Genomic DNA, 12,370 nt, shown 5'->3' on the forward strand with positions numbered 1-12,370 from the left:
AGGGTTTCTATTGTTAATACAAAACACCATGACCAAAAGCAAGTTGGGGAGCAAAGTGTTTATTTGGCTTATACTTCCACATTAAAGTTCATCATTGAAGTAAGCCAGGACAGCAATTTAAACAGGGCAGGAACTTGGAGGCAGAGGCCATGGAGGGATGCTGCTTACTGGCTTGCTCCCCAAGACTTGCTCACCCTGCTTTCTTATAGAACCTAGGACTAGCAACACAGAGATAGCACCACCCACAATGGCTGAGCCCTACCCCCATCAATCACTAATTAAGAAAACATCCTACAGCTGGATTAGTTTTGTTTTATTTTGTTTTTCAAGACAGGGTTTCTCTGTGTAGTTTTGGTGCCTGTCCTGGATCTCGCTCTGTAGAACGGGCTACCCTCGAACTCACAGAGATCCACCTGGCTCTGCCTCCCGAGTGCTGGGATTAAAGGCATGTGCCACTACCTAACCACTAACCCTAACCCTAACCCAGCCTATAGCTCGATCTTACAGAAGCATTTTCTCAATTGAGGCTCCCCCTTTCAGATGACTCCAACTTGTGTCAAGTTGACATAAAACTAACTAGGACACTACCTGACATAAACTGTCTAGTTTCAAAACAGCTAGCTTATTACAGGCTGTGTATACCTCAAAACTTCCACTAACTTTGGTCCAAATCAAAACACCAAACATTGGCTGAGACTTAGTTCTTGGACTTGCCCTAAGTGGAATGATAGAAACAGGAGAAAAATCCAGGGCCCAGATTCACAGGCAGCCCAAGGGCCCCTCTCACACATGCTGACATTCTCATGAGGATCCTCCAGGTGCCAACACACAAACTGGTCAGAGCCAACAGGAGCTTCGCTGTTCATCCAGCCATGCCCAGGACTGGGTCTGCCACTGAAGCAGCAGGAAGGCACTGGCTGCTAAAGTATTTCTGTGCCTACTGGAAAATGAATCCTGGCCTACCCATCCACTCTAACCACTACAGCCACTCTGGTTCCTCCTGTGGGCCCTTGACTGTCCACCCCACAATAGAATAACTGAGGGTGGTATGGCACAAGGGGAGCCTCCAGCTCTACACCAGTCTAAGTGCCTACATCTGTCCAGATGGCTGATGCCCACGCTGTTCAATTAGTTAAATATTTTGAGAAACACCGTTCACAAAACCACAAGTCACAATCAGCCATTCATCAGAGAATTAATTTGCCTAATTTTAAAAAGGTTTAAAGGACTTGACCTACAGTTAACACCTTTTCTTTTGCAGGTTAGGCTGCCACACTGCATCACTCGTATAATCACTAAACTCACGTTTCCAGAGCCAAATATAGGGCTAAGTAAGCACTGGACTCAAAGACAAGCACCTGTTCTCACCCCTGAAGTGCCTGCCAATAGTGTTGCATCTGGTGCAGGGGAGGAGAAGCGGAGAGGCAGAGCCAATGATAGCAACTAGATGATGTGTGTGTGTGCTACAAGAGGGGCCAGGACAGTGTTGTGGGGTCAAGGAAGGTTACCCTAGACGGGTGTTTGCAGGGATACTCATGGGTCAAAAGATAAACATAACACCACCTAGGCAGATGGGCAGACATAAGCAAAAGCACCAACTTTGTTTTCAGGCTTTAGCAAGCTCTACAGTTGTTAAGAGCAAAGGACTAGACCAACAATGGGGGCCAGATGAGGAAGAGCCAGCATTTCATCACGGCAACTTCCTTACTGCTTAGAATCCCACATTTTTTCAAGAGATGATCCTTGATGGAGCAGATACCAGGCTCCTCTCCTAGAAAGCTAGAAATTCTCGGTATCAGGTGCACAGCCAACAGGAATAACCAGATGAAGAAAACTAATTTGCAGCGTGGCTAGACAAAGCCTCCCCGTCCCACTGGTTGTAAGCTCAATTATCAGCAAGAAGGCACTGGATAGTCCCTATCAAAGGAGTTATCAAATACATTTCAGAAAAGAACATGAATACATTCGCATGTGGACACCCAAATTCAGTCAAGCTTGCCTTAGAGAAGATGAGTTTGCTGCCTGGTGACTGCTGAGAACACTGTTCTGTTATTAAGCCATTGCTCCCAAACTTGAGCTCCTCTGCAATCATTAAATAACAGTTCTGCTGTATTGCTTCCAAATCTTTTTCACTGGATTTCTAAGGAAATGAAACAAATCATAACAAAGTTTTCATCAAATATAAAGAGATTTAAAAAAAAAAAAAACCTCTTTAAGGGAAGATATCTTATTTTGTCACAAAGTCCTTATGTCCCCTAAATAATTCCATCATCCCAAAACATTAGGCAACTACACAGCTATGATATAACTTCATCTGCATATCATGATGGGTGAGAGCAAGCAGCATACCAGCAAGATGGCCAAGGATGGTAGGTGTCCATGAACTGCCCTTATTTGCCACAGTGGCTGTCTTTCCATGAATATGGTACCCTGATCCAATTAGTTGGTACCATCCCTAGGTCTACCCTGCTCCCTGCACGACCCCTGGGTCCATTTCCTACCCAGTCAACATGCCAGGATTGCATATTTAAGTTCAACAAAGTCTTAGTCTGCCTTGAAACTATAAATTCAGATCATTCACATGTACAAGGGAGAAAAGGCTGGGACTGCAAATAAGCATTAAGATGTGCTCATATATGAAGATCTTTCTCCATGACACACAATGCAGTTCCCCTCCCTGGTCCCTCAAAAGCCTGGATCCAATATTACAAAAAAACTGGAAAACTGCATCTCTGGTCTCTGGTCAAGTTCAAGTGCAGAATCTATTCCCAACCTGGTGATTTGTAAGCCAGGGTTTTGTTCACTCTTTGAAGGAAAGAAAGGGATAAGATCCACATCTACCTCCTGAACATGGAGCAGAATTAACATGCCAATCATTTAGAAGGAATTCAGTACCCACAAAGAAAGGAATGGGCAATTCTCTGTAAGATCCCACTGAACTGAAATAGGAAAAACTGAAAATCAGCCAACACTGTCTCTCTAAATCGTGCTGGCACAACTGCACCTTCATCATTGTTATGTTTTGACCAACAAACGACACTGTAATGCTTAACAAGGAAACAGTAGCCCCTCTCGCCCCCATTTTCACATCAAAGCCTCAGTCCCAGGCAAAACCAACTTGCAATCCTTGGATGCTACTTCTGCTCTGTCTTCAGGTGTCAACATGACATTCTTACTCTTGTGTTTCCTGATTTCTCACATTTCAATTTTACTAACTGGCTCCAGTCAGGAGTGTAGGGGCTTAGTCTTGCATCAGTCATCTGCATCTCAAGACCTCTCCTAACAACTGTATCACAACCAGTTGAAACAATATTTGCACTACGTTATAGCACATAAATACTGCCAAGCAATGTAGCGTTCACAATCACACTGCCATTCACATTCAGTTCTTTGAACTCTTAGAATTAGTAACTTCTTTGTTCTATTTGCCTACTTAGTTCATAAACTTATTACAAGCTGCAAATTTTCTCCAAATTCTCAGAAAAAAAAAAGTTTTAAATCCCTCCCAGTAGAGTCAAACACATCAGTAATTGACCAGGTCCGCTATAGTTTCCCAGAGGAGTCCCAGATGGCACCCTCCCTCAAAGACCCAAACTTGGACTCCTCACTTAGTAGCTCAGCTGTCACTCTGGACTTGCCTTCAGTACATCCAGGAGAAAGCCCCTTTATTCTGGATCTTTTATATCTCCTGGATTATTCCTTTGTTCATACGGCTCTTCTGCCAAGAACTTCCTGCAGAGTGCATGCAAGACAATCTAAGATACCACATATCTGAAAAATACCCTGCTCTGCTCTCACACTGGCTGACAGACTAGCTGAGGACAGAATGCTAGACTGGAAATCACTTTTCCTCCCAAGTTTGAAAGCATCACTCCCGTATTTCAGTGTCTAAAGCAGCTGCTGGGAGTTCTGATATCATTCTAAGTCCCAGTTCTTCCGACAAGGTCTACGTTGCTCCCCTCTCTGGAGCCTTTCAGATCCTTTCTTAATCACCAAGCTCTGACATATCACAATGCCTCACCTCAGCCTATGGATCTTCTTTTATCCCTTGTGCAGGAACAGCTGTCCTTCCATTCTGGGACACAGCTCCTGATACCTGGACCTGCTTTGCCTGCTTTGCTTCCTGGTGCTCGTGTTAGTCATATTTTGGACCTCCTGAACCATGCTTCTAATTTTCTTATCTTTACCTTTCCCTATCTTCTTGTTTGTTTAATTCCGTTTTCTGGAAGGCTTACACGTTTATCTTCAACTTTCTAACTCTTGCCCTATAAGTGTTTAAGTCAGCAATTATACACTGAATTTCCAATAGGCCATTCTTCTTTTCTAGTTATCTTTATTTGTTTTAGATTCTGATCTTTCTTTGTGTGTGTGTGTGTGTGTGTGTGTGTGTGTGTGTATCATTGCATATGTGCCACAGCACTAGTGGAGGTCAGAGAACAACTGTGTGGAGTAAGTTCTCTCTTTCCACCTCTCTGTGGGCTCTGGGCATCAAACTCAGGTCTTCAGGCTTAAATGACAAGCACTTATGCCCACTGAGCCATCTCATGGGTACTGATCTTACTTCCTATTTTACCTTGTTTTGGTATCAAATTTCTGTAGGTTTAAAAAGCTCTACAGTTTTCACTGTTGCCGTTTCTACTACATACTCCCTCCTACCCTTTAGATAAGGTCTCATTCTCTAGCCCAGGCTAGCCTCACACTAAAGATCCTCCCTCCTGTCTCAGCCTTCCAAGTGCTAGCATTATAGGCATGAGCCACCCATCCTAATTTCTATGTACCTTCATTCTCTTTTCTCCCATTTGATGAATATAGGCCACTTACCTTTTAAATACTAAAGTGCTCAGAAACTCTAAGTGTGGAAATGGACAGAACAAAAGTAGTCTTACTGGGGAATGTAGAGGAGAACCCAGCTGTTTGAATAAGGATCTTCAACTTCCAGCATCTTTCATTTTTTCTCCTCTAGGAGGAATCTCTTGGTTGGGGTCTGCATACTTCATTCATGTGAGTCTCCCCACTGCCACTTCTGCTATGTAAGTTTCTGCTGCCTCCAATGACCCTAGACCAGCACTTTTCTGCTTTACATGCCCTAGAGATCTCTTGCTGGAGAGGAGAGAAGGTTACCTAAATCTCCTGTTTTCAAAGGCACTGGCCACGTCGTCTGTCTGCCGAGTCTTCCTTGAGCTGTAGCCTTTGTCAGCTTGACTCTTGTTGGCTAGTCTTTATTGAGTGCCACAGTGGCCAAACTGAACCCTATGTAGTACCCACTTGTCAAACACACATAACATCCAAAAGTTTGTTAGCTTGCAGCTCCTGTTGTACAGTCCTCCACAGCCCTGTGGGCTTACACTTTCCAGCTCCTATACTCCTGTTCCAATGAAGTATTAGTATTCGGTAGCAGCATTAAATACCTGGATTTAATCCACCACAGTTACCTGGGTTCTATCTCAGAAATTCACTAAATTGACCAAATAAGAAGTGAATTCCAACACTAAACAGGAGACGAAATGGGCAAAGGAGTGAAGGCCCACTGCCCAAGTACTTGCCCTCATTGAACAGGCTGGGCACAGGAGCAAATCCAGCTAGGGCACTATCAATTATCATGTGAGCAGGGTAAGTACTTCCCTTCTCTGACCTTGTTTCCCTTCCTATCAGCTGAGGCTCATATAACTTAAAGGAAGTTCTAAGTGCCACAAACATGTGGTGAACTCTGTTAAAGTAGCAGTGGTGGAATATACCTCGAATCCCAGTGCTCCAAAGGTAGAGGCAGAAAAGTCAGAAGCTCAAAGTCATCACAGCTACATAGTGAGTTAGAGACCAGCCAGGGCGACGTGAGACTCTGTCGCAAAGAAAAAGTTCCTGCAAGAATTTAGAAGAAACTACTACATTGAAAGATGATTTCCATATGAAAGGAAAAGATGTTGTGGTACCTGAAGCTGCAGATCTTTCTGATTGCCGCTTTCTGTTAGAAATCGGATGACTTGTTCTTGAGTATGGAACTTGCTATTTTTTTCGCTCAGAAGACTCTTGTAATGCTTCTCCACTGCCTTCTCTCTTTCATTCACTTCATTTCGTAGTTTTTCAACTTCATTTCTAAGGTCCTACCATAAGAAAAAGAAGAAAAATGGAGTTTACTTGTTAAAGAGTTCAAGGTGACAATCTCTTACCGGCTTCACTTCCCAAGTTCTGCTGAAAACAAGCTGATCAGTGCATTTAACAAATACAGACTTCTTTCTCATTTAGAGTTTTACAAAAACCAATTTTCAGAAGTCACAAATTTAAATAAGTCTTTATGCACATTGTATTATTTATAATGCTGAAAAAACAGAAAATCAAACAGCCTCAAACAAGGAAACAATAAAGAGAAAATTATAGAGAATAAAATATTTTTTTAAAAACACAATTACAAGTAAAGACAAACCAAGATAATCAAGCTGTGTGTCTAACACAATATGGGTTATTTCTTTCCTGCTTATACAACTGAGGGGGCCCTCTGAGAAGACATCTAAACAGAGGGACAATAACGGCAAAAAACTTTTCCCTCAGTTTCTAAAATTATTTTTTACTTTCTTCAATGAGATTCTGTAATACAAGTAATCATCAGAAAAGAGGCCTTAACAGTGGTCATAAAGAACTCATAATAACGCACAAATAATCTTGGTAGGAAGTTTTTTTAAAAGACAGGAATAAAAACAATATATAGTAAGATTGCTACTATGTTACAACAGGTGCTTGTGAGGTTGACATTATGAAGCTGACTATTTAGAAACCAAACAACTGTAAACAACCCAGATGTGCACCAATAGGAATAAAATATGGCACGGTTTCACCACAGAATACTTGCACTGCACAGGAAAAGGAATAGGGTCTCTCTGAAGATGCCCCAGATCAATCTCCAGAATGTATTAACGTAGATGTTGAAGAAGAGAGAGCCAGGAGAAAGGAGATGGGAGAGCATACTGCCATGTATTTCACCATAACACAAACCAAATGGCTGCTCATAAAACAGAAGAGAGCTGGATAGAAGAAACAGAAGAAAAAAACAGAACTAGCTTTACAAGATGTGACCATTTAAAATTTTACACAATTATCTCCTTTAAAGTTCCCCTAAAACTAAAATAGAGCAAGCAAGCAAAGCAACAATGAGTCTGATTTTGCATGACTTTGATGGGTTGAGCAAACAGTTTCAGTAACCTGGGGTGGAATAATGAGCATACCCTTACTGAGGGGAAGACAAAACATATGAAACTGGTTTAAGTCACTGTGTCAAAAATAATAATGTTAGCAATGGTATTCTGAAATGCATGCACATACATAATATGTAGTTATTAAATGAGTAGCTATTAATCTCATTAGATCCAGGACTTTAACACAATCGAAAATAAATACAAATAGAAACAAAGTTAGACTCATTGTAAATCTGATTCTGAGCTATCCACATGTTTACACTTTGCTCTTTCCTTCCTTCCACACTGTGGATGCCATTTCTCAACCATTTCCCACTAAAACAATGTGCTTTTTCTGCGTTCCCAAAGTTCAGTACCTAAAGCCGAATCACCGGCATCCTGACAACTAATCCTGCAGACCTCTAGAAAGGTGGACCCATCACTCTAAATTTTAACAGGTCCTCCAGGTAGCTTTGGAGCACATGAAAGTTCATCTCACAAGAACAGATGACTAACTGCATCAAGATGAGCACAGACATCTTTTCATGCCCAAGAGGAAGGAAGGAACAAGGACAACAATAAGCACATCCAAGGGAACCAACCAGAAAAAGCTTTTTCCACTACCGAGGAAAGAAGATAGAATTTTCATACAGATGAGCAAGTAATTCAAATACATCAAAAATTCACATTCAGTGGTAAGGATATGGCTTAGTGGAAGAACCTTAGTACACACAAAGCCCTGGGTTGAGTCCCCTACAGGCATGCACACCCAGTGGGGGTAAGGAAATCCATGAATTCATACCACTTTAAAAAAACAAAACAAACAAAAAAAAACACTTTTAGTTGCTCTGATAAGAGAATAACTGCTCCTCAGAGATGTTCCTGCTCCAATCCCTAAACGGCAAAAAGGAATAAAGGGTAACAGAAGAAATTCAAGCTGCTTTAAAGGGCACATGCCATCCTGGGTTATCAAAGTGGGTCCAAGGGCCCTTGAAGATGGAAGGGATGCAGAAGATGCCTCTTACAACCATGGCTAGCACTGAGGATGGAAAGGGGTCACTGGTCCAGAAATCAGTCAGTCCCCAGTATCTCCAGCCATCAAGAGGAATACAACCCTAAGAGCAGTCTCCACCTGGACTTGGGGAGCCCTGTCTCAGACTTCTGCCTTCCAGAAGAGTTAAGACTACATCTATACTCTGAGAACCTGCTGTAGCTAGAACATGAAAGAAATGCCTTCCAAGGTGTTTAGAGAACTTCTTTTGTTATTTTTACGTTTAATTTTTCCTGTATGAACTGCCCCTCATGACAAACAGCTAGATAAGAAGAAATAAGTATATTTTTACAGGGATATTCAGCTATAAAATAAGAAATAATAAAATCAGATAATCACCATTTTGTAAACAATCACAAAATCAGAGACTCAAATACTGGGGAGAAACATAAATATTTTTAGATAAATGCTGCCCCCCCCAAGGGAAAAAGATGAAGCTATCTTAGATCCTTAATCCAAAATAAGATCCCAAAGCTATCATGAACTCTAAACAGTAAACCAAAATTCAATTTTGGACAGGGTTAAGGATTTTTTTGGTCAGATATTTGTTTTTAATTCTACAAACAAAACTGTCCCCTAGTGTCTCTGGGCGATTGGATCCAGAACCCCAAAGGATACTAAAAGTAACACCCAAATCCTTCCTATAACAATATAATATTTGCATAGAATCCGCCCACATCCTCCAATTACTATAATATTTAGAACAATGCAAATGTTGTACACAGCTGTTACACAATATTGTTAGAGAATAATGGCCACAAGTCTCTACATGTTTAATACAGACACAATTTTCGACTCAAGCTTGGTAAAATGTGTCAATGCAGAATCCAGACACAGAGACAGCTGTAATGCTAAAGCAACAGTAACAGAATAACAACCAATGAATGAGCTAGTCCTGCCAACAACTTCAGCCATATTCAAGTTGTGAATGCTTCTTTTGGACCTTCTCCAACTGCAATGAGTTTTTACATTATTTTAACTTCGGTTTCAACTTTTTCCCATTTTTATTTATTCTATTATACCATGACTTACAAAGAACATACAGCAACTAAGTAAATTATTAAAAAAAACAATTAAAAAAAGGAAGGCTGTTGTGAAACCTGGCCTAGTCTGCAGAGAAAATTCCAGGCCAGCTAGGTCTACAGAGCAAGACCCTGTCTCCAAAAACAAAAACTAAACCAATTCTACACAATCTTCTCATTTAGCAATTTTAACAAATATAGCAAAATTCATTGTACTGTATCCTTACCATCTCTAACTACGTGAGCTTCCACATCATATGTTATTACAGTTTACTGCTTTTTTCTTGCTGATAGTATCTTTTAGCTTTAGATTTAATTTTTCAGGAAAATCTCTGAGAAGAATTTCTAGGTCTAAGGGTATGCATATTTTGAGGACTCTTCCAAAGAGGCAATGAGAAAAAACAACAAACAAACAAACAGACACAAAAAAAAAAACACAACAAAGCTCATCACATGCCTGTTAGTTTCCAAAATATTTGCTAATAGAACTGATAGGAAAGGCTTCTTCATACATGTTAAAATTTGCATTTCCTTGATGTCTGTATAGAAGTAACTACTGTTCTTTCCCCTCTTGCAAACTGCTCTGGCTAGCTATAAGTGACAATACTTTCAAGAACAGTCCAAACAAACGCCGTTCCTTTAAGAATCATCTACAAGGGGCCTAGAGAGATGACTCAACAGTTAAAGGCACTGTCTGCTGTTCTAGAGGACTGAGTTTGATTTCTAGCACCCACATAGCAGCTCACAGTCATCTGTAACTTCAATTCCCAGAGAGCTGATGCCTTCTTCTGGCCTCTGTGGACACAAGCCATGTAAGCAGTGCATAGATATACATGCATGCAAAGCACCCATATACATAAAAAAATAAATAAAAATTAAGAAAAAAAGAATCACCCAAGGTGTGCACTTACAAAACACAGATTCAATTCATGCACATCAAAATACCTACCATGGCAAAGTCCATCTACCTTTCTAAAGATATTACAAAACAGGCAGGATTCACCTGTCCAGCAGACAGGACTTCATTTTATTTTCCCCACCAGGAGGTGGTGGCACACACCTTTAATCCCAGCACTTGAGAGGCAGAGGCAGGCACATCTCTGTAAGTTCAAGGCCAGCCTGGTCTATAGCTAGAGTTATGCAAAGAAACCCTGTCTCCAAACACCAAAAACACAATAAAAAAAGATTATTAAAAAATATTTTCCCCTTGGGATCTTGTTGCTGTTTCTAATCAAGGTGAATACACACCAGTGCCAGAGAAGCAGCTGTGACTGAGAAGTAGGCAATACAACAAGGAGGACCTGGAATGCTCCCACATTCAGGGTCACTGGAACACAAGCTATTGGGGCAAGCACTTACCATGATCCAGAACATGTGCCAGGCACTGTCATAATTAATCTACTTCGTCTCAAAATTAATGATGGAGGTAAAATGGTGCACGTGTTTAATCCCAGTACCCAGGAGGTACAGGCAGGAGGAATTCTTAGTTCAAAGCCAGCCTGGTCTACATAGTTGAGCCCCAGGCCAGCCAGGGCTCCCTAGTAAGACCTTGCCTCAAAAACAAAAGTATGATGACCTTTGAGCCCACCTGACTCCAGCTGAACTCTGGCTACCTCAAAGTTCTCTGCTTACTGCTCTCCCTGATCATTCTGCACCGGCAACTGATTGTCTTTCTCTGGCTCTTAGGTTGTAGGCATGTACTCAAATCAGGACCTTCATGCTTGCTGTACCCAATGCCTGTGTTTCAGGGATGTCCCTCACCTCCTGCAGGCCTGTTACCTCACTCCAGTTTTCATAACCTCCCTCTCTCCATACTCCTTTCCCTTGTTATCTCTTCCCACAGTACCTGCTAATATAGGACACCTATCTTGTGCGAACTTTTTCAGTCTCACAAGAGCAGATCATATCTTGTTTACTGCTGCAACTCTATCCCCTATAATGACACCATACATACAGAAGGTACTACTGCAGATTAATGAGAGCCATAAACTCTTTGATAGGGAGTCCATGTCTCCACTTTTTAAAGCTTAGTAATGTAGTGGCCATTGCAACCTAAAGAACATGGGTCATTTCTGGACCAGGCCTGGAAGGATCTAACTCCTGTCTCTTCAGTCACTCTTTTGAAGGCTTGCAAGTCCTACATCTAAAAGGCCTGGCCATCCTAATTCTCCCATGCTGGAGAGGCCAAATGCAAGTATTCCAGTTGATAACCTCAGCTTAATTTTCTACCCATCTCCAACAAGGTACCAAACATAAGAGTCATTTGCCCTCCAAAGCAGCCCACCTATCAACTGAGTACAAGTGAGGGGCATGTAGAGCAGAAAACCATTCAAATGAGCCTGTCTAAATCCTTGGTTAGTAAAATGAAATATAAATTCATCACTTTATACACTAACTTTGGGGGTGATCTGTTATACAGCAATAGATAACCAAATCAGCACTCAATAAAATATCCAAGCATCTATTGGATAAATGAAGTAAAGAATGAGTGAGTAAATTAATAAGTAAGTAAAGACAGAGGATGAAATTTGGGGTCTCATGCTCTATCAATGAGGTACACTCTAGTCCTACTCCCATTTTATGAGCAAGGAGAGAGGCTGTGGGAACCTAATTTACTTGTGATCACAATGATTAAGGAATGACACTTGGCTGGTATATGGTTCTAAACCCTCTCAGTGCACATGTACACCAAAGCACACATCTAGTCTTTTTTGTAATAATGCAGTAACCTCAATCCATCCACCACACCACTTTGAGAGACCTCAACACACATACACACACACACACACACACACACACACACACACACACACACACACACAATTTCAATGAAGTTTAAGACCTTACATAAGACCACCTAAACATAGCTCTCTAACATCACATGGGGCAAGAGAGAAGGCATGAAGACTTGAGTCTAATAACCAGCACCTGTGCAAAAACTAGACCTGGGCAGTCTATAACCCCAGAGCTGGGGAGAAGGCACAGAGTTCACTGGCCAGCCTAGCAGAATCAGTGAGTTCCAGGTTCAGTGAGAAACCATATCAAAAAATAAGGTGGTGAGTGCTATGGGATGTTTTAATATATGCTGTGAATATGTGTTAGTCTCATTGGTTAATAAATAAAGCTGCATTGGC

General features: G+C 41.3%; 1 protein-coding gene across 1 annotated transcript in view; it reads right to left on the reverse strand.

The window, feature by feature from the left end:
- Positions 1-12,370, reverse strand: part of Cdk5rap2 (CDK5 regulatory subunit associated protein 2) — a 188,342-nt gene that overhangs the window by 91,800 nt on the left and 84,172 nt on the right. The window contains exons 13-14 of the mRNA XM_059255817.1: positions 5,928-6,098; positions 2,000-2,140 (exon numbers count right to left, since the gene is read on the reverse strand). Coding sequence (XP_059111800.1) covers positions 2,000-2,140; positions 5,928-6,098 — 312 coding nt within the window. The remainder of the gene's footprint in view (positions 1-1,999; positions 2,141-5,927; positions 6,099-12,370) is intronic.

Source organism: Peromyscus eremicus, chromosome 2 (assembly GCF_949786415.1).
Source record: "Peromyscus eremicus chromosome 2, PerEre_H2_v1, whole genome shotgun sequence".
In the NCBI taxonomy this organism is placed as follows: Eukaryota; Metazoa; Chordata; class Mammalia; order Rodentia; family Cricetidae; genus Peromyscus; species Peromyscus eremicus.